The 23,718-nt window shown below is 36.8% G+C and overlaps 1 protein-coding gene across 2 annotated transcripts in view; it reads left to right on the top strand.

Moving 5' to 3' along the window:
* LOC150101235 (neutral amino acid transporter 9-like) overlaps positions 1–23,718 on the top strand; it is a 350,447-nt gene that overhangs the window by 109,989 nt on the left and 216,740 nt on the right. For both annotated transcript variants that reach the window (XM_090401257.1, XM_090401256.1), the window contains exon 5: positions 19,086–19,179. In XM_090401257.1, the coding sequence (XP_090257383.1) occupies positions 19,086–19,179 (94 nt within the window). The remainder of the gene's footprint in view (positions 1–19,085; positions 19,180–23,718) is intronic.

The raw sequence follows: 23,718 nt of genomic DNA on the forward strand, positions 1-23,718 counted from the left end.
TATAATCCCCAAAAAATGCTAAAAACCAATAACTCCCCCTCCCTCCACAATAAAGATTACACCAAATCTATCACCATCCCCTACATTCAGGGTACCTCTGAAAAAATAACCAATATCCTCAAAAAATATGACCAGACTTCTTGTTATAGACCGTATAAAAAGTTGGCATCCCTTATCCGCTCTACCAAAGACCAATCACTTCCCCTAGACCTGCCTGGTGTATACCAGGTCCCTTGCAGCTGCAAATTGTCCTACTTTGGCAACTGTATACCAGTTATCTAGGTATACAGTTAGCCATTGCCTCCTGCAAACACTTCTTAATTGCCTCCCATGCACTATCAACATCCAGCCCTTGCAGTTTTACTTGCCATGGCACTGAACCAATCAAACTCCTAAGCTTGTTGTACTTACTAGCCCGATGTGGCGTAAGTTTTTTATTTGTTGCCAATAGCTGATGAAAACCTGTAGCACACTCATATTAGTATCTTTGAATGGACTGAGGGTTAGATAATGCAGAAATTCATCTCTGGAGACAAACAATTTTTTTTTAAAATTACCTCACTGTTCTGATAAGTGTGGTGTTAGTCTCGTGCTGGGTGATAATATTCTTATACTAACTATAAACATTCACAAACATCCATTCATTCTACCAATTGCTGATGAAAACCTGTAGCACACTCATATTAGTATGTTTGAATGGACTAAGGGTTAGATAATGCAGAAATTCTTCTCTGGAGACAAACAATTTTTTTTAAAATTACCTCACTGTTCTGATAAGTGTGGTGTTAGGCTTGTGCTGGGTGATAATATTCTTATACTAACTATAAACATTCACAAACATCCATTCATTCTACAGTAGAATCTAAACTAAAGCCTATTGTTTGGATAGTGGTGTGGGGTGTGCGTAAACTCGTTCAGGAAAAATTCTCAACATATACAAATGGAACTATGAAGCCAGCAATTATCAAAAAGTCAGTTCATTTTATTAGTCCTGAACTCAACCCATGCTTTTCCTTTATGCCTGGAATAACACCATGGAATGAGTAGTTAGGTGGAAAGATCATGTTGTTTGGGCATTAATCAAGAAATATTTAATAGCACATGACCTTTTGGATTCCAGAAGGTGAGGAGGTTAAATAAAGTAAATATAAAATGGATGTACTGAGAATTAAGTATGTGGTCCAGAAGAAGAAGAAGACATTTTTGGAGGCATTTATAGTAATTATTTACATGATGATTATGAAGTGCAGGCTAGGAAGTTGACTTAGTGCATATCTACTATCCTTAATATAACCATCAGCAGAGAAATCTAAAAATTATATATTTAGTTTAATCCTTTATCCAAGTGTAAGCAAACAAGTTTGCACCTGAAGTATCTTCAGGACTGGGGCAACTCGTGGCAAAGGTGGACTGCATTCTCATCACTTTCCTTAGTATACCATAATGCAAATCACATGTATAATACTATGCATTATGGGTAGGGTCAAAACCCAGACTGGTTTTGACCTTTATTGTAGTCTCTTCAGTGGGAGCCAGACCCAGAGGTGATACCAAGGTTGAAGCAATGTAGACTTCATATTTCCATATGCCAGTTGCCAAAAGGTGTCTGGCTCCCACTGAAGAGACCTCAATAAAGATCAAAACCGTCTGGGTAGTGACCCTCCCCATAATGCATAGCATTATACATGTCTGCAATGAGATGTGCTTTGCATTATGGGATACTAAGAAAAGTGATGAGAATTCAGTCCACCTTTGCCACGAGTTGCCCCAGTCCTGAAGATACTTCAGGTGCAAACATGTTTGTTTACACTTGCTTGGATAAAGAATTAAATTAAATATATAATTTATCGTCTAACCAGGTGAAAAAAAAACTTCCAACAGCAGAGTCAGTATGTTGAAGAACAAAGTATATGAGAGAGTGTATTTGATTAAAATAGTATACTGGTAACCACTGTGTAGGATGTGTAGTTGAAATATTTAATAAGCAATTTATCAAGCTGGTTCATCCTCATAAGTGTGATATTAGCATTATGGCTAATATTATTATTCAGGACCTCCATGGAGTCGCAAGATTCACTGTGGGAGGCCCATTGACAACACCAAGTATCATTCTACTCATTCACTGCTCTTACTCTCACCACTATCAGACAGTGCAGTTCATGATTCACCCCCCCCCCCATGCAAAGAAAGCACTTCTCATCCTCTTGCTCACAACTTCCTTTTCCAACTTCCAGGGATTCCCCTCCCCCACCCATTCCCTTCTCCTTTCTCTTGTTCTACCATACAAGTCCCCAGCATCAACCCTATAACTACCTCTCTACAGTTTAAATGCTCAATCATATTACCTCTCCTATCTACCACATTCCTTCAGTCCTTTTGCATAACTAACATTGTACAGTCCTATTATCATTTTTGTTATCTGGCTCTGTGCTCTTTCCAAGGTGAATTTATCCTCTTCATATTGTGGGGAAACAAATCTTAGCATAGTACTCTAAGTGTAGTCTGATCAGAGTGTTATACAATGGGATCACAACTCTTTTATCTCTGTTGGTTGGTTAACTTCTTTCTCAGTAGTGCAGCCATCCTCTTTAGCACTTTCACCACTTTTTTCAATATGGCCCCTGAACTTCAAGTTTCTATCAATCATTGCCCCAAGATCCCTTGCCTCCACTACTTCCTTCAAAAGAGTATGCAGCCTCTCATCGATGTATCACAAACTTCAAGACTTTACATTTAGTTGAATTAAACTGACCACCATTCATTTGCCATCTATTCAGCTTATTCGAATCCTCCTAAAGGGCTACCACATTTGCACTGTACTAATAACTCTTCCCAACTTCACATGAGGGGGTGCTAAAGGGTCTAAGCTGTATAACTGAGAGGAGACCTCCACATAGCCTTTAAATGAATGTGGAGAACCGACCAGGGATTCTGACATAATGTCCAATCCTCACCTTCTCGAGGTGCACCCTGTTTGGGTATCTACCTGGATACTGAATAAACGAGGATGGGCTGGAAATTTAGGATTTAGCCGACCAAATTGTATTCTTATTGGCTTAAACCATATACAAAATGATGGTACAATATGACAAAATTTCATGCCAGCTGCAGTGCCATCCGGTTTAAACAAGCCCCCCCCCCCCCGTTGTTTTCGCCAGGAAACCAGGGCGAACAGCGAAAAGTCAGCTACTGGAACAAATCTGAAAGCACACAACCCCAACTCAACATCACCAGATTTAAAGATCGGTACTATCAACATAAGAAGCCTGAATGGTAAAGAAATGAAGCTAGCTGAGGAATTAGATAAGTACCAGATCGACATAATAGGGGAGACTGAAACAAAAAAGACAAAAACTGGTGAGATCTTTCTGAGCAATAAATACAAAATGTTATATTCAGGCAATGATAATCAAGGAAAAGAAGGAGTAGCAATAGTATTCAACACTAAATACCAGGCTAATCTCCTTGAATGGCAGGCAATCTCAAGTAGAGTGATGTGGGCAAATATCAGAATGATGAACTGGACAATGAGACTTATTTGTGCCTATGCTCCCACAGAAGCCTCTACGAAGGAAGAAGTGGAGGAATTTTTTGAGGCTCTATTGAAAACTAATGACACAATGAAAAAGGAAAAGTTGGTCCTTGTTGGGGATCTAAATAGCAGAATAGGAAGTGATTATCAGACATACAAAAATATTTTGGGAAAATTTGGAGAAAAGAGCAAAGCTAATAATAATGGCAAATACCTGTTGGATTTCTGCTCAGGACATGGACTGGTTATTACTAACACCATGTTTCAACATAAAAATGTGCACAAATTCACATGGAGAGACGAAAGAGGCAAGGAATAAGAATTTTGTAATTGTTGATAGCGATGTTTTCTCTCTGGTGCAGGACACCAGACTGTGCAGAGGATTTGAAATTGGAAGTGATCACTATTTAGTCTTGAGCAGGATAAAATTGAATTTCATATTGAAAAGAATGACATCTAAAAAAGTCTTAAAGCGAATAAAAGTTGAGCAGCTCTCAGATATGAACTGTACACTAAAATACACAAAGATTATTGAAGAAAAAATGAAAGAGTTTGAGAACAGGAACCAAACTTTAGAGATTCAGTGGCAAACCTTGAAGAAAACCCTGATTGATTCAGCCAGAGAGGCATGTGGTGAGGTTGTCTGCAAGGATAGAAAAATCAGAACTCCATGGTGAACACAGGAAGTTAAAGATGCAGTGAAGGAAAACAAGAAAGCATATCAAAATTTCCTGGCAAATAAGTCAGCTTTTGCTCTTAGAAAATACAGAGACAAATGTAAGAAAGCTAAACAATGTGTAAAACTAGCTAAACAAAAGTAATGGGAGGATTTTGGCAAATGATATTTATTTTCTATGGCAAGAACATAGAAAATAAATATCAAGAAGGTGGTAAGATATTTTGAAGGTTGTTGTAGAAGCTTAGAAATGGAGGAATGAGTGCTATAAAAGGAGTTAGAGATGATAAAGGTCACTGAAAATGGGAGAAAAAGATATCCTTGAAGTATGGACTAATTACTTTGAAAAACTGCTAAATGAAGCAAGCAGTGATAGCACAGTGGTAAAAAACACTCGTCAGGAATACATATCGATACTTGAATTAGAAAAGGCCATCAAAGGCTTGAAATGTGGAAAGGCAGCAAGAGTAGGTGATATTCGACCAGAAATGCTGAAGGATGGTGGTATAAAAGTCTTACAGTGGCTGCACTGCATAGTTCAGAAGGCATGGACAGAGGGATGAATTCCTGATGATTGGAGTAGAGCTCTCATAGTACTCATATATAAAAAGGGAAATAAAACTGAATGGAGAATTACAGAGGTATTTCCCTACTGAGTGTTCCATGCAAGATTTATGCCAGTATACTTGAGAAACGGTTGAGAAGAATTGTGGAAGGAAAGCTTGGTGAAGAACAAGCTGGATTCAGGCCAAATAGAGGCTGTCAGGATCAGATCTTCACTTTATGAAAAATAGTCGAGAAAGCATGGGAATATAACAAAGATCTATATTTAAGTTTTGTCGATCTGGAAAGGGCATACGACAAGGTGCCAAGAGAGAAGATATACTATACACTACAGTTATATGGTATCAATGGGGCATTATATCAAGCAATACTTAGTCTTTATTTGAGTTGTAAGCAGTTAGAATTGAAGGAAGTACAGGAAGATGGTTTAATGTTAAAACTGGTGTGAGACAAGGATGTACATTATCCCCTCTGTTATTCATCATCTATATCAATCACATTATGAAGGAAAGCGGTATTAAACATGATATCAGAATTGGAGATGTTAATGTCAGCTCTTTCCTTTATAGGGATGATGTTATACTTCTAAATAAATCCGCTACAAGTTTGCAAGATTCTCTGACTAAATCGAATAACTGTTATAATAGATATGGTATGAAGATCAGCAATAAAAAGACAAAGGCAATGAAAATAGGTAGAATAGTTGAAAATGTCAACTGTGTTTTGAACGGAGAACCTGTGGAACAAGTAAAACATTTCAGCTGCTTAGGAATGATTTTTAGTGAAGATGGTAAATTAAATATAGAAATAGACAACAGAATCATTAAAGCTGGTATGGTAGGAATTCAATTGAATAAATTCATATGGAATAAGAGAGAAATTAGTCGGAACACTAAATTAGCTGTATACAAGACAGTGTTCAAACCAGTTTTAACTTACAGATCTGAGAGCTGGGTCAGAAGTAAAACACTTGACCAAAGACTAGAGAATGCAATGTGAGAGTCCTGAGAAAGATTAGAGGCGTGAACAGATGGCATCAAGGCAATATCATATTATAAAAAGGATATTAGGAAAGCACTTGATATTGTCAGCTTCCAGGAATGCGTTAGCAGAGCTAATCTCAGCTGGTATGGTCACTTAAACAGAAAGGGGCGGTTAGCAAAACAAATGTTCTCTGCCAGGTTTGCAGGAAAACAATCCAGAGTAAGACCAAGATATAGGTTAATTGATATGGCACAAAGTGCCTTAGACAGTAGAAATATAAGATATGATAATGTTGGAGTCTTGACAAGTAACAGACTGATTTGGAGGAAAATTGTAGATAGGAAGTTAGTAATGATGTAAATTTTTCATGTACTACTATCATATCCTGTATGCCCCTTGAGGGTACATGTCAGTAATTTGATGATGATGAACCTCACATCGTCAGCAAACAACAGAAACAACTTGCACTCTATTGACAGCATCATTGATATACAGGTATTGAGACGCATGGAACCTCACTTCTAACCTTCTGCTTCCTTGATACTGCTCCCTCTCACAACTCTCTGATGTCTGTCACACAGCCAATCCCCGATCCAATTTGCTGTCCTCACAGTTCATCTCCTGTAACTTAAACATCAGCTTATCGTGTGGCATCCCATCAAATGCTTCTGTAAACCCCCCCCCCCCCCCAAAAGGCAGTATATGCTTTTTGCTCATAAAATGTTATTGTTATTCATTGTAAAATGCAGCCAATTACTATAATGAGAGAATTCCTTTAACAAATCTATGCTGACCCTTACAGAGAATGTTATGCTCATAAACCTAATGCTGTATATGATCTCTCACCAATTTCTCCAAAACCATAACCATTGCTGCAGAAATACAAATTTGTCTATAGTTTGAAACTTCCATTCTACCACCACCTTCATATAATAGTTCTGTCTTACCATTCTTCCAATCCTTGGGCACCTTTCCCATAACTAGATTTATTAAAAAGGCAAATCAGTATGGAACTCAGTTCTTTATCATATTCTTTTAAACCATTTGGCAAAATCCCATCCATTTCTATTGCTTTATTGACATCCAAAGTACTTAGTAATTGAAGCACACTCCTCATGCACTTGTAAACCTTAAACTCTCCTCAGAAGGCCAGGAAGAGTTGAATTCAAGATTATTGGGGTTGAGCTCTCAGAGCACTTGCATATAAAAAAGGGAAATAAAACTGAATATGAGAATTGCGAAGGAATTTCCCGGCTTAATGTTCCTGGTAAGAATTATGCAAATATACTTGAGAGAATTTTAAAAAAAAATTGTAGAAGGTAATCTTGGAGAAGAACAAATTAGAGGTAGTCAGAATCAGATTTTCACTTTAAGACATAGTTTGAGAAATCGCAGGAATACAATGAGGATCTGTATATAAGTGTTGGATCTAGAAAAAGGAATGTGACAATGTATCAAGAGAAAAGCTGTTTGAATGCAACAGTTATATGGTCTAAATTGGACATTATATCATGCAATACTGGTTTATATTTGAGTTTGTAAGTCAACAGGTAGAACTGAAGGAGGTGGAGGAAGATAGTTTGATGTTAAATCAGGTGTGAGACAAGAGTATATGTTATATTTTCATTGTTATTCATCATCTAATTGAATATTAGATGATGAATATGAAGGAAAGTGGTACTAAATCTGATATCAAAAATAGAGATGTTAATCTCGGCTCTTACTTTATGCAGATGATAGATCATCATCAAATTCCTTACATGTACCTTCAAGAGGTGTACAGGATATGATAGTACTATATGAAAAATTTACATCATTACTAACTTTCTATCACAATTTTCCTCCAAATCAATCTGTTACCTGTCAAGACTCCAACATTATCGGATCGTATATTTCTATCATCTAAGGCACTTTGTACTGTATCAATCCACCTATATCTTGGTCTTCCTCTGAGTCGTTTTTCTGCCAACCTGGCAGAGAACACTTGTTTTGCTAATCTCTCTTCGCCCATTCTGTTTAAGTGACCTTACCACCTGAGATTAGCTCTGCTAACGCATTCCTGGATGCTGACAATGTCAAGTTCTTTCCTAATATCCTCATTTTTAATATGATATTGCCATTAATGTCATCTGTTCACGCCTCTAATCTTTCTCAGGACGCTCACATCTGCGGTCTCTAGTCTTTGGTCAAGTGTTTTACTTCTGACCCAGCTCTCAGATCCATAAGTTAAAATTGGTTTGAAAACTATCTTGTATACAGCTAATTTAGTGTTCCGACTAATTTCCCTCTTATTCCATATGAATTTATTCAATTGACTTCCTACCATACCAGCTTTATTGATTCTGTTGTCTATTTCTATATTTAATTTACCATCTTCATTAAAAATCATGCCTAAGCAGCTGAAATGTTTTACTTGTTCCACATGTTCTCCGTACAAAACACAGTTGACATTTTCAACGATTCTACCTATTTTCATTGCCTTTGTCTTTCTATTGCTGACCTTCATGCCATATCTATTATAACAGTTATTCGATTTAGTCAGAGAATCATGCAAACTTGTAGCAGATTTATTTAGAAGTATAACATCGTTCATATAAAGGAAAGAGCTGACATTAACATCTCCAATTCTGATATCATGTTTAATACCGCTTTCCTCCATAATGTGATTGATATAGATGATGAATTACAGAGGGAATAATGTACATCCTTGTCTCACACCAGATTTAACATTAAACCATCTTCCTGTACTTCCTTCAATTCTAACTGCTGACTTACAACTCAAATAAAGACTAAGTATTGCTTGATATAATACCATATAACTGTAGCATATAGAATAGCTTCTCTCTTAGCACCTTGTCATATTCCTTTTCCAGATCGGCAAAACTTAAATATAGATCTTTGTTATATTCCCATGCTTTCTCGACTATTTTTCATAAAGTGAAGATCTGATCCTGACAGCCTCTATTTGGCCTGAATCCAGCTTGTTCTTCACCAAGCTTTCCTTCCACAATTCTTCTCAACCGTTTCTCAAGTATACTCGCATAGATCTTGCCAGGAACACTCATTAGGGAAATACCTCTGTAATTTTCACATTCAGTTTTATTTCCCTTTTTATATATGAGTACTATGAGAGCTCTACTCCAATCATCGGGAATTCGTCCCTCTGTCCAGGCTTTCTGAATTATGCAGTGCAGCCACCGTAAGACTCTTATACCACCATACTTCAGCATTTCTGGTCGAATATCACCTACTCTTGCTGCCTTTCCACATTTCAAGCCTTTGATGGCTTTTTCTACTTCAAGTACAGATATGTATTCCTGCCTGCATGCCTGGTCAGTGTTTTTTACCACTGTGCTGTCATCACTTCTTGCTTCATTTAGCCGTTTTTCAAAGTAATTAGTCCATACTTCAAGGATATCTTTTTCTCCTATTTTCATGTCACTTTTATCATCTCTAACTCCTTTTACAGCACTCTTTCCTCCATTCCTAAGCTTCTTCAATAACCTTCAGAATATTTTGCCACCTTTTTGATATTTATTTTCTATATTATTATTATTATTATTACGGGCAACTCCAGGGAGTCATTGGACTCATCGAGGGAGGCCCCAAATCATATTCATCACAACTATTTGACATTCATACAGTATCTATCATACCTCGCCTTAAACTCATTCACTGTCACAGCATCCACCACATACTCAGGGAGCGCATTCCACTCATTCACTACTCTAAAAGTAAAGAACCCAGCTCTAACACCTTTACTAACCACACTTTTGCCCAGTTTCCATGGATGTCCCCTAGTCCTCCCACAACCAGCCCTGTTCTCAAAAATATCTTCTGAATTAATTTTATAGAAACCCTTCAGTAATTTGAATGTCTCAATCATATCTCCCCTCCTCCGCCTATCAACCAATTTTTGCAACCCACAAATCCTCAACCTGTTCTCATACGGTTCATTCCACAGACCTGCTATCATCTTGGTCACTCGCCTCTGGATCCTCTCCACATCCTCCCCATCAAGAAGAAACCTAGGTGACCAAATCTGAGCACAGTAGTCTAGATGGGGTCTTTTCAAGGCTCGATACAGAGGAACAATAACCTGCTTGTCTCTGCTTGTCATCGTATTCTTCAGCAACCAAGTGATTTGATAGGCTGTTTTGGTCACTTTTGCAATGTGTCCCCTAAATTTCAATTCCTTATCTACCAACACTCCTAAATCTCGTGCCTCATCAATTTCCTGGAGCACGGTTCCACCAATGCAGTAAACTGCCGCCAATCTTTTCACCCCAAAATGCATAACCTTACATTTTGCCACATTAAACTGACATCCATTCTCCTTAGCCCAGACCTCCAATCTATCCAAATCATCCTGCAAAATTTTGACGTCATCTGCATTCACTATTGCCCTACCCAACTTCGCATCATCCGCAAACAAATGAACTGTTCCTCTCAGATCATTTCCTATATCATTTATGAACAAATTAAACAGCAGTGGTCCAAGAGCAGATCCTTGTGGCACACCACTAGTCACAGGCCGTCTTGTGGACTCTACTCCCGAGTAAACCACTCTCTGATATCTCTCCGTCAACCACCCTCCTATCCATCTCACCAACCCTATGTCCATTCCCATATGCTGCAATTTACTGATTAGAATTCCATGTGGAATCCTGTCAAAGGCCTTGGCAAGGTCCAGTTGAATCACCGTAAACCCATTACCCTTATCCAGTTCAGCCGTCACTGTGTTATAACACGTGAGCAAGTTACTGAGGCATGACCTACCCTTCACAAAACCATGCTGTCCCCGATACAGTATCCCATTTTCTTCTATCCAATCTTGTATTTTCCTCTTGACTATTTTCTCTAAGACCTTGACAATGATTCCTGATATGCTAATCGGTCGGTAATTTACTACAGCAGTCTTGGAACCACCTTTATGCAGTGGAACTATTTTCCCCTCTTTCCACCTGCTCGGGACTAACCCAGACCCTAGACTCAAATTAAACAAAATGGTCAAGGGTACTGACAATTCTTTAACTGCTTCTCGTACAATACGAGCTGGTATACTATCCAATCCCAATTTTTGCCAAAGTCCTCCCATGACTTTTGTTTAGCTAGTTTTACACATTGTTTAGCTTTCTTACATTTGTCTCTGTATTCTCTAAGAGCACAAGCTGACTTATTTGCCAGGAACTTTTGATATGCTTTCTTCTTTTCCTTCACTGCCTCTTTAACTTCCTGTGTCCACCATGGAGTTCTGATTTTTCTATCCTTGCAGACAACCTCACCACATGCCTCTCTGGCTGAATCAATCAGGGTTTTCTTCAAGGCTTGCCACTGAATCGCCAAGGTTTGGTTCCTGTTCTCAAACTCTTTCATTTTTTCTTCAATAATCTTTCTGTATTTTAGTCTACAGTTCACATCTGAGAGCTGCTCAACTTTTATTCGCTTTAAAACTTTCTTACATGTTATTCTTTTCAATATGAAATTCAATTTTATCCTGCTCAAGACTAAATAGTGATCACTTCCAATTTCAAATCCTCTGTACACTCTGTGTCCTGCACCAGGGAGTAAACATCACTATCAACAATAACGTAGTCAATGAGACTTTTCTTAATCCTTGCCTCTTCTCTCGATGATAATTTGTGCACATTTTTATGTTGGAACATGGTGTTCGTAATAACCAGTCCATGTCCTGAGCAGAAATCCAACAGATATTTGCCATTATTATTAGCTTTCCTCTTTTCTCCAAATTTTCCCAATATGTTTTTGTATGTCTCACAATCATTTCCTACTCTGCTATTTAGATCCCCTACAAGGACCAAATTTTCCTTTTTCAGTGTGTCAATTGCTTTTTCTAAAGCCTCAAAAAATTCCTCCACTTCTACCTTAGTTGAACCTTGTGTAGGACCATAGGCACAAATACTTCTCATTGTCCAGTTCCCCATTCTCATATTTGCCCACATTTCTCCACTTGAGACTGCCTGCCATTCAAGAAGATTAGCCTCGTATTTTGTATTGAATACTATGGCTACTCCTTCTTTTCCTTGATTGTCATTGCCTGAATATAACATTTTGTATTTATTGCTCAGAAAGATCTCACCAGTTTTTATCTTTTTTGTTTCAGTCACCTCTATTATGTCGATCTGGTACTTATCTAATTCCTCAGCTAACTCTCCATTTCTTTGCCATTCAGGCTTCTTATGTTGATAGTACTGATCTTTAACTCTGGCGATGTTGATTTGGGGTGTATTTTCAGATTTGTTCCAGTAGCTGACTTTTCAATGTTTGCACCTGGTTTCCTGGCGAAAACAACGGGGGCTTGTTTAACTCGGCGATGCCCCAGCCGGCATGAAATTTTGTCATGTTGTTCCATCATTTTTTATTTTGGTTTAACCAATAAGAATACAGGTTGGTCGGCTAAATCCTAAATTGCCAGCCCATCCTCGTTCATTCAGTATCCAGGTAGATATCTAACAGGGTGCACCACAAGAAGGTGAGGATTGGACATTAGGTCAGAAGCCCTGGTCGGTTGTCCGCATTCCTTTAAAGGCTATGTGGAGGTCTCCTCTCAGTTATACAGCTTTGACCCTTAAGCACCCCATTTCTGTCTTCTAAGGTGCATTTTACTGTATCAATCCACCTATATGTTGGTCTTCCTCTGGATCTTTTTCCTGCCAACCTGACAGAGAACACTTCCTCTTCCATTCTGTTTAAGTGATCATACCTGGTGAGCTTGGCTCTGCTAACATATTCATGAATGCTAACAATGGCAAGTTTTTAACTAATATCCTCATTTTTAATATGATATTGCCATTGATGTCATCTGTTCATGCCCCTAATCTTTCTCAGGACTCTCACATCTGCATTCTCTAGTCTTTTGTCAAGTGTTTTATTTCTAACCCAGCTCTCAGATCTACAAGTTAAAATTGGTTTGAACACTGTCTTATATATAGCTAATTTAGTGTTTTGACTAATTTCTCTCTTATTCCATATAAATTTATTCAGCTGACTTCCTTATACCAGCTTTGTTAATTCTGTTGTCAGTTTCCATATTTAATTTATCATCTTCACTAAAAATTGTGCCTAAGTGTCTGAAAGGTTTTACTTGTTCTATAGGTTCTCCATTTATGATGCAGTTGATATTTTCAGTTTTTCTGCCTACTTTCGTTATATTTGTCTTGTTATTGCTCATTTTCAAAGCAAATTTACTGCAACACTTATTCAGTTTAGTCAGGGAATCTTGCAGACTTGTACTGAATTTATTTAAATGTATAACGTTATCTGCATAAAGTAAAGAGGTGAGATTAATAGCTCCAATTTTGATATCAACTTTAATACTGCTTTCCTTCATAATGTGACCCATATAGATAATGTGCATCCTTGTCTGACACCAGATTTAACATTAAACCACCTTCCTGTATTTCCTTCAATTCTAACTGCTGACATACAACTCAAATAAAGATTAAGTATTGCTTGATATAATGCCCCATTGAATACAATATAACTGTAGCGTATTGAATAGCTTCTCTCTTGGCACCTTGTCATATGCCTTTTCCAGATCTACAAAAACTTAAATACAGATCTTTGTTATATTCCCATGATTTCTGAACTGTTTGTCGTAAAGGAAGATCTGATCCTGTCACCCTCTTTGGCCTGAATCCAGCTTGTTCTTCACCAAGCTTTTCTTCCACAATCCTTCTCAACCGTTTCTCAAGTATAATTGCATATATCTTACCAGGAACACTCAGTATGGAAATACCTCTGTATTTCTCACACTCAGTTTTTGTATATGGGTACCATGAGAACACTACTCCAATCAAAATCATCCTTTTGACCAGGCCTTCTGAACTTTACAGTGTAGCCACTGGAAGACTTTTATACCTGCATTCTTGAGCATTTCTCGTCGAATATCATCTACTCTTTTTACCTTGCCACATTTGAGGCTTTTGATGGCTTTTTCTACTTTAAGTATGGATGTGTATTCCTGATTGTATTCCTGGTTAGTTAATTCTGTTGTCGGTTTCCATATTTAATTTACCATCTTCACTAAAAATTGTGCCTAAATAGCTGAATGGTTTTACTTGTTCTATAGGTTCTCCATTCATGATGCAGTTTATATTTTCAATGTTTCTGCCTATTTTCATTATATTTGTCTTGTTATTGCTGATTTTGAAAGCAAATTTACTACAACACTTATTCAGTTTAGTCAGGGAATCTTGCAGACTCACACTTTCATTTAGCAATTTTTTCATATTAATTACTCCATATATCAAGGATATCTTTTTCTTCAGTTTTCATGTCACCTTTATCATCTCTAATTCCTTTTACAATACTCTTTCCTCCATTTCTGAGCTTTTTCAACAGCCTCCAGAATATTTTGCCACCTTTCTGATATTTATTTTTTATGTTCTTGCCAAAGTCTTCCCATGACTTTTGTTTAGCTAGTTTTACACAGTGTTTAGCTTTCTTACATTTGTTTCTCTATTCTCTAAGAGCATAAGTTGAGTTATTCGCCAGGAACTTTTGATATGCTTTTCCTTCACTACCTCTTTAACTTCCTGTGTTCACCATGGAGTTCTGATTATTCTATCCTTGCAGAAAACCTTACCACATGCCTCTCCGTCTGAATCAATAATTGTTTTCTTCAGAGCTTCCACTGAATTTCCAAGGTTTGGTCCCTACTCTGAAACTCATTTTTTCTTGAATAATGTTTGTATATTTTAGTCTCCAGTTCACATCTGAGAGCTGCTCAACTTTTATTTGCTTTAAATCTTTCTTACATATTCTCCTTTTTGAATATGAAATTCAATTTTATCCTGCTCAAGACTAAATGGTGATCACTTCCAATTTCAAATCCTCTGTACACTCTAGTGTCCTGCACCAGTGAGAAATCATCACTATCAATTACATAGTCAGTGAGACTTCTTATTCCTTGTCTCATCTCTCCACGTGTATTTTTGCACATTTTTATTTTGGAATATGGTGTTAGTAATAACCAGTCCATGTCCTGAGCAGAAATCCAACAGGTGATGACATACTATACTTCTAAATAAATCCAGTACAAATCTTTGATGTTGAACGTTTTTTTTTCATTTGGTTAGACTATAATAAATTTAGTTTAATCCTTTATCCAAGTGTGAGCAAACAAAGTTTGCACCTGAAAGTATCTTCAGGACTGGGGTAAGGTGGTGCAACTCGTTGCAAAGGTGGAGCAAGGTACCAACACTCCTATCTCAGTATCTCCCATAATGCGAAACACATCTCCTTGCAGATATGTATAATGTTATGCATTAAGGGAAGGGCCACTACCTAGACTAGTTTCGACCTTTATTGAGGTCTCTTCAGTGGGAGCCAGGCCCAAGTGGAGATATGAGGCAGAAGCATTAGCAAGGTGATCTCTATATATATTATAGGTAGAGATGACCTATATTACAGAAACATTGAAAACATTAATTGCATCCCGAATGGAGAACCTGTAGAACAAGTAAAACATTTCAGTTATTTAGGCACAATTTTTAGTAAAGATGGTAAAATTATTTTTGGAAATAGACAACAGAATTAATAAAGCTGATATGGTAGGAAGTCATCTGAATAAATTTATATGGAATAAGAAAAAAATTAGTCAAAACACCAACTAGCTATTTATGAGACAGTGTTTCAAACCAGTTTTAACTTATAAACAGCTGAGAGCTGGATTAGAATTAAAACATTTTATTAAATACTAGAGACCACGACATGAGAGTTCTACAAAAGATTAAGGTTGAATGGTTATTATTAATGGCAGAATCATATTAAAAATGAAGATATTAATATGCAACTTGATTATGTCTTGATGTGCTGATTGGGTTAGCAGAACTAATCTTAGACTTCGAATCATAGATTGTACCTGCAGTTGTGGTGAAGGTTAAGAATTAGGATCCAGGATGGAGTTAATAATTGTAGAATTCTCTCTGATTGTTAGTGTGGATTTGTTAAATAATAAGCTCCTTATTTATATTACAATGTGGTCTCAATACTGAAAACTTCCCATAGAAGTTTTCAGTATTGAGACCACATTGTAATATGATCACACTTAAAAGTGTGATCATGTTTTAGCTACATTCTTATGTATTACAACTGTCATGTAAACAGAATGGGAGAGAGGGAAGGTTAGCAAAACAAGTGTTCTTTACCAGGATATTGTTGGAAAAAGACCCAGAGTAAGACCAAGGCTTCTGTCCACTGTTTTAACTGCTGTTTGGATTCTGGTATGTAATGGTGAATCCAAGTTTCATCCATACTAATAAATTGATGCAAAAAATCAGTTTTATTCTTGTTAAAACGCTCTAAACACTGTTCAGAGATTTTCATGTGAGTTCGATTTTGATCTGCTGTGAGCAAGCGTGCCACCCATTTTGCACAAAGCTTTTTCATTTGCAATTCCTCATGCAAAATATATCATTCACATTGTTTTGAAATGCCATAATCTCAGTAATTTCAAGCACTTTGACTTGCCGGTCATCCAATACCATATCGTGCACTTGATCAGTGATTTCTAGTGTTGTTACACTTTTTGGAAGTCCTTCACATGGATCATCTTGAAGGCTGGTTTGCCATGTTTAAACTTGGCAGCCCATTTCTTATATGCCCATTTTATGCCCTCGGCAGCCCATTTCTTGTTATATAGCAGAGCACTTAGAATAATTAATCAAGTGTTCATATTCGAAATTATGGATTCTACAACCGTGTTAAAATAACTCGTTTTATTATCCTGACGTTTCGATCATCATATCAAGATCATCATCTGGAGCATACATAAATATAAAAGACAAGCTGTGTTACATTTCAAACCGTAAGCTAGAGAAACAATGATTTGATCACATGCTACTCACTGGCATGACCTCTAGTGGGGAAAAAAAAAAAAAAGAATTACATCAAGCTAGATTTTATTTATGATTACATGAATAAACATTCTTGCTTACAGATGGTTTTCCTTCCAGTAACAGTGATGTCCTATTTCTATTATTACAATTGTTATTTTTGATTTAAAAAAAAAAAATATTTATAAATTACAACATGAATAAACATTCTTTCTTATAGATTTTTTTTCCCCCTTTAACAGTGATGTCCTATTTCTATTTTTTATTATTTAAGTTGTTATTTTAGATTTAGGATCCTGGATTTTTCTACAGTCCTGTTTATAACGTAGAGAGGAAAGATTCGTGGGACAGATATATGCCTTTATTAGATTGGGTGGTTGATAACAATCTCACAAGCTTCCTTAAATTTGCATTCATACCATGTTTTGGTGTGATATAGACAACTAGTGCTTGGTATGAACATGGTATGAACACAGATTTAAGGAAGCTTGTGAGATCATTATCAACCACCCCAATCTAAACAATAATGATGGTCTAAAAATCCCATACATATGGAATCCATATATTCGTCCCATGAATCCTTCCTCTCTAAGAACAACTATAAACAGGACTGTAGAAAATCCAGGATCCTAAATCTAAAATAACAACTTTAATAATAAAAAATAGGACATCACTGTTAAAGAGGAAAAAAAAAATCTATAAGAAAGAATGTTTATTCATGTTGTAACTTATAAATAATTTTTTTTATTTTATTTATTTATTTTTAAATAAAAAAATAACAGTTGTAATAATAGAAATCGCAGGTGTTTTTACTGAAAAGCTCAGTGCTTAATCTTGAAGTTTTCAGTAAAAGCACCTTTGATTAGGCATCCCTTTTCAGGATATACTTTGCTCATCTCAGTTGGGAAGGGATTTAGTGACCTGAAAATTAGCTACCTCATTAACTTCTCACCAGATAGCCAAGTTCATTAGGTTTGCTGTTCACTGGTAACACTCTTCTCATTCCAGATGGATAGTGGTTAGAAAAAAAGGTGTCCTAAAATATCTCCCTCATTAACTCTTCACAGGAGAACCATATTCATTGGTTTTGCTGTTCCATGGACAAAAGCACTTCATTTACTTTGCAACTTGGAATGTTCAGACTTATGGATAGCCACACTAATGACCAAACTGAGAAGCGCAGCCACTAAAGAAAATGATTTTCCTTAGTTCATATTGATATAACTACTCTGCCATAAAATCATTACCAGAAAAGGGATATCTATGTCTATTTTGTTCTCCTGTACTTCCACTGCTGCATATTCAATTTTAATTCTGACATTGTTTTCCATCTTACTGTTGATACTATCTCTTCTACTTACATTCACTTTGCTCTTGCCACCTAACTGGCATTTACCTCGTCAAAACATTTAATACAAACTTGTTCACTTTTTACTCTCCTGTAAATCCTTTAATTTTTGTGGTGAATACATTTCGCACACATTGCACTGCACAAAATCTCATAAATTCCAATCATCCAACAATGATGTATTTGCTGTTATTTTTCTACCATGCATTGGCACCATATGACAATATTGTACTTTAAAAAAAAAACAAAAACAAAAAACGTATACTTACAAACTGAAGAACTCAGTCAATCACATAATACAATACAAAATATAATACAAAAGCTACAATGAATTAATCTAATATTATTATTATCTAAAACATGAAAAAATGACTCATCTTTTGGCAGTTGTAATAACTAAACACACACACAATGCTTCCTCTTGCGGTGAGTGCCGTATCGCAGCGTATCCATTCCCCTTGTCTAACTGAACAATAACATTATTGTAAAATGCAAGCAATTGCTCAAACAGGATCTTCCCATCATAAACCTATGTTTTTGATAGTAAAGTACAGACATAAGTTAACAATATTTTAACATCTATGCTGATATTTCATTGGTCTTATTACTGGATTCTTATTCAGTTTGTGAAGCAGCTTAGGTATGACCTCCTCATACACCCCAGTTTCTTCATTTCAGAGTTTCTTCTCTCTTTCATTTGCAATATAAGGTTAGAATCCTTTTGTGTTATCTTTAGCTTGCAGCACCAGTTTCTTTTCTTACTCACATTTACTTTTCCATACAAAAGTTACATGGCCTGCATCTTATAAATTTCATAACTAACATCATTCCTATGCACATGGTATTCTTTCCCACATCTTTTCCTTTTCCTTCTGTCTTGATTTTAATAAGATTACACATCCATTTCACTCCTAACCTGTTTATTATTATTATGCTGAGATCATATTTTAGTGTAAATATTAAATTTATTTTCATCCAGCATTGCATGTATTTGTTTTGTGTGTGAATTGCAAATGTTCACATCAAATTGAAATTTATTATAATTTTATTTATTTTATAAAATAACTTATGAATTTAGCAACTGGTTATTATACTGAAAGAAAAATTTGAACTGTTTTTTAGGCTGGATTTCTCTGTGCCTTGCTAATCATCCTTTTAATGGGAAGCATCTGCTTTTACACTGCATACAGAATTATCCGATTACCCCAGGATGGAGGTAAGTGTTCATTGACTATACATGAATACACATACATAGCGAGAAAGGGGACTATGTTGAGTCAGAGTATCATCATCATTATCAAATTCCTGACATGTTAACTGGGGGTGGTGGTGGGGGGGATGTATACAGGGTATTATTAATAGTTCTATGTGAAAAAGTTACATCATGACTAACTTCCTATCGACAATTTTCTTCCAAAATAATCTGGTATCTGTGAAGTCTGCAATATTATCAGCTCTTATATTTCTGTCTTCTAAGTTACTTTTAATTGCATCAATCCACTTTGATCTTGGTTTTCTTCTGGGTCTTTTTTCCCACCATCCCTAACAAAGAACACATTTTTTGCCAACCTTTCTTCTCCTGTTCTGAAGGCTAACAATGTCAAGTTCTTCCCTAATATCCACATGTTAACTGGGGGGGGGGGGTGTATACAGGGTATTATGATAGTTCTATGTGAAAAAGTTACATCATGACTAACTTTCTATCAACAATTTTCTTCCAAAATAATCTGGTATCTGTGAAGTCTACAATATTATCAGCTCTTATATTTCTGTCTTCTAAGTTACTTTTAATTGCATCAATCTACTTTGATGTTGGTTTTCTTCTGGGTCTTTTCCCCCACTATCCCTAACAAAGAACACATTTTTTTTGCCAACCTTTCTTCTCCTGTTCTGAAGGCAAACAATGTCAAGTTCTTCCCTAATATCCCCATTTTTAATATAATACTGCCATTGATGCCATCTATTCACTCTCCTAATCTTTCTCAGAGTTCTGAGAAAGATTAGGCAATCCATTTTACTCATTCACCACTCTAAAAAAAAAAAAAAAAAAAAAAAAAAAAAAAAAAAAAAAAAAAAATCTGAACACCCTCATCTGTTATACAACTTCCAGAGCAGAGGTGAACCTAGTTCTCTTTCTGTTTGTTACATATTGAAAAGTTATCCAGGACTATTTGAAAGAATCTATATCACTGTATTTCTAGAGTTAGAAAGATGAACACACTATGTGAAGAATGAAGTGGATAAATGGTAAGGTTGAGCATTAATTGCAGAGGAAGAAGGTTCATGGAGGGGGGTTTAAGCAAGAGAATAGATAGTGGTAAGTGTGTGGTAGGGAAGGAAAAAATGGAATATGAGAAGAATATAAAAAAGTGTGAATGGTGCTAAACTTTCAGTAGTAGATGATTAAATGTTAAAACACAATGATTAAAAATGATTAAATGTTTAATGAACATTTAATCATTGTGTTTCATGTTGGAGAAAAAGGAAATAACATTTATTTATTTATTTATTCTTATGGCAAAACCAGCTACAGGTCAATGTCCAGACCAGAAAGTCAATCCAGGGCCTCACCTGTCATCTCATGGATGTCCTAGAGGCCACCACCATGAAATTTGGTGCCTTGGGCAGTCATTCACAGTATGAGTGATCGTCTGGGCCACAGGGGAACAGTCACAATAAGGGAGGTCTGACAGTCTCCATTTATGTAGTAGGTAGCCACATCTGTCCTGGTTAGTTTTGATCCTGTTGATAGATGACGAAATCTTCCTAGGAGGGGCAAAATCAGGCTGCGGAGCACAGGGATCTTCATTGGAAGATTGTTGGACCAATGTTCTCTCCATATGTCAGGTGTTGATGGTAAGGCAGCTGAAGAGAGTTCGTCCATGGACCAGAAAGAGTTTCTTGATTTCAGATGAAGACTAGTTGGATTTATGCGAATCTGGTGCAGGGGCAGGATCGGGTTGCTTATTACTTTATTAAATACTTTAATTGAGGCTTGTCTTCTCCATATATTTGGTGGAGCAATGTTAGATAGGACAGGCAGCCAGGAGAGAGAGGTCTTCTCAGTGTCCCACTAATTATGCACACACTTTTTTCCCAGATGAGGGGCACAGTATTCTGCTGCAGAGAATGCGAGGGCTAGTACAGATGACCTTAAGACATCAGTGCCACAACCCCAGGTTGTTTCAGCAAGCCGTGAAATGATATTATTTCTCGTTTTAATTTTGTTGGACAGGTTGGTGATGTGCATTTTATAGGTTAGGCTTCTGTATAGGCTCATTTCAAAGTATTCTGGGTGAGGCTCATGATCTATCATTTTGCCACAGAAAGAGAGGTTGAGGTGTTGATTCACCTTTGTATTGTGCAGGTGGAATGCTGTGGACACAGTTTTTGTTGGATTTGGCTTCAGGTACTATTGCTTGAAGTGCACTTCCAGAATGTTCAGATCTGTGTTCAAGGTTGTTTACAGGTTGGCAAAGGAGAAAGTGTAGGATTGCGTAATCATCGGTGTATATATATATTTGCTTGAGCTGGTATGTGGTCCCATAGGAAAGTGTGTTGTCAGGTTCAGGACCTGGTCACAGTAACTTCTTCCTGGCCTGAAGCCAGCTTGTTCAATCAGGAGTGCTCTTTCGATGAGTGGTGAAATTCTTTTAAGGAGAAAACCAGAACCATCCTCAACAGATTCCTTAACAGCCATCATTGTCCTACATTGATAGAGACAGGGACATCAATCCCAATTCAGTGGAACACCAATTGCTAGATGGAATCTTTGCAGATCCAATTTGAATGTATTTGAGAATATACCATCCACGCCTAATTGCTATCCCAGATTTGTCAAACTAATCAAAACTGCAGCCAAAGCCTCTATTCCTACAATACATCCCATGCTGGAGTAGGGATTCTGAGAAACTTTCAGCCAAATATGAAAAAACTGAAGACCCAACTATTGCTAAGGAGCTCATAGCGATGCTCGACAAAAACAGAAAGGAAAGATGGATCTCAACCATCCATGAACTTGACTTCACCAAATCTAGCCAGAAAAGCCGCTTACTTCTGAGAAAATGAGGGGAGGGAAGAGGGCAGAACCAACAACATACAAACCACCAGAGATATCTCCCGATCAAATCATTTACTGAAAACCTCCAAGATAAGTCCCAGCTCTACCAGGAAAATAACTGTGCAATCTTCCATCAGAAAAAATCTGAAGATGTCCTCCGAGCTTTCTGAACTTGTATGCCCAGTTTCTCTGGAAGAGGTACAGGAAGCCTTAAAACTCACCAAGAATATCGCTGCAGGAGTGGATGGTATCCTCCCCAAGTTTCTAAAACATATTGGCCAATGAGGTCAAACGTGGCTGGCCCCCCCCTCTTCACAAAAATTATAACAACTGGAAAACTACAAAAACTGTGGAAGGAAGCCAAAATAATTGCTGTGCCCAAACAGGAAATAACATTGATTACAGTTGTGAGGAGAAGGCAGAAGGCTGAAAATTTGAACGTGAAGTATTTCAATTTTGCTTTTGAATTTTGCAAAGCTTCTTGATAGAATACCACATAACAATTGGTTTTGGCATTGGGGGAATGGATAGTAGATTAATGGCTTGAATACAGGAAGAGTTGGTTGAAAGATTGTGAGTTATGTATGGTGAAACAATATATCAATTACCTTCCACAATTTTGCTTCATCTGCAGAAAAAATTAAGTGGACATCCCAGAACAGAATTCCACACACAATTAACAGACAGAAATACTTTTTTCCCTTTTATATTTAAATATCGTTCCTGCTGTGAAAGGTTCGAAATCTTATATAACATTTAGTACTATGAGTGAAATAGAGGTTAGATTATTCAGAAATCTTGCTATAGCAACAATTCAAGCCCCACAAGACATTGAAAAATCATCTGTCACTAAGAACATTCACATATGTCTATCCAGAGTGAGATTCAAACCTGTAGCTTGGAGAATGAGACATCATCTAATCAGACTGGCAGTAAGTGGATTATGTTTTGTAACAGTTAGTGTACCGTAGTGTAGAGTGGCCTCCTTGGGACTCCATAGAAGTATCATTAATGAGGAATAATAATAGTAATAAAAGGAAATTCTGATGCAGTATTGTTTTAGGAGTATTTGGACAGGATATTCTGATTCAATGGACATATGATTGGGGATATTAAATTAATGTTTTTGGCAAGTGTAAAATTTGCACTTTGGCTAGGAGAAATGGAATGTAGTGTATATAGCAGTGCTGTGTTACAGATGGAGGAAGCAAAGTATCTATAAATAATGGTGGATAAATGACTGAAGTTGAAAGTCATCTAAAGGATTTCTACCATATTGAAAATGATGCTGACAAGTCTGAATAAGAATGTGAGAATACACTGTTGTTTGGGGGGGGACTGCTAAAAAGTTCTGATAAACACCTAGAACAGAAATGACTGGTTTGTGCAACAAGGTAAGACTTTTTTTTTCTCAGAGGATTGCAAATGATGCAGCAGCATTGTAATGAGTGCATAACACTTTGTGGGGAATATGTAGAATAATGTGTAAGTTACATGGTTCTACCTTAATTCCTTCATAGTGATTATCACAACTTCTCAGCACACCCTTATATATGGCATTGATTAGACTGCATCTGGGCCACTGTCAATAGATAGTCTCTTGAATGTCTAGGAGATAAATAATATTGATTATTTCAGGACTGCAGAATTTTGAGTATAAGAATTGGTTGAAGTATTCTAGTGAGGTAGTATAGT

Source organism: Typopeltis vanoorti, chromosome 12 (genome assembly GCF_054136105.1).
Source record: "Typopeltis vanoorti isolate ZY-2024b chromosome 12, IOZ_Tvanoo_1.0, whole genome shotgun sequence".
In the NCBI taxonomy this organism is placed as follows: domain Eukaryota; kingdom Metazoa; phylum Arthropoda; class Arachnida; order Uropygi; family Thelyphonidae; genus Typopeltis; species Typopeltis vanoorti.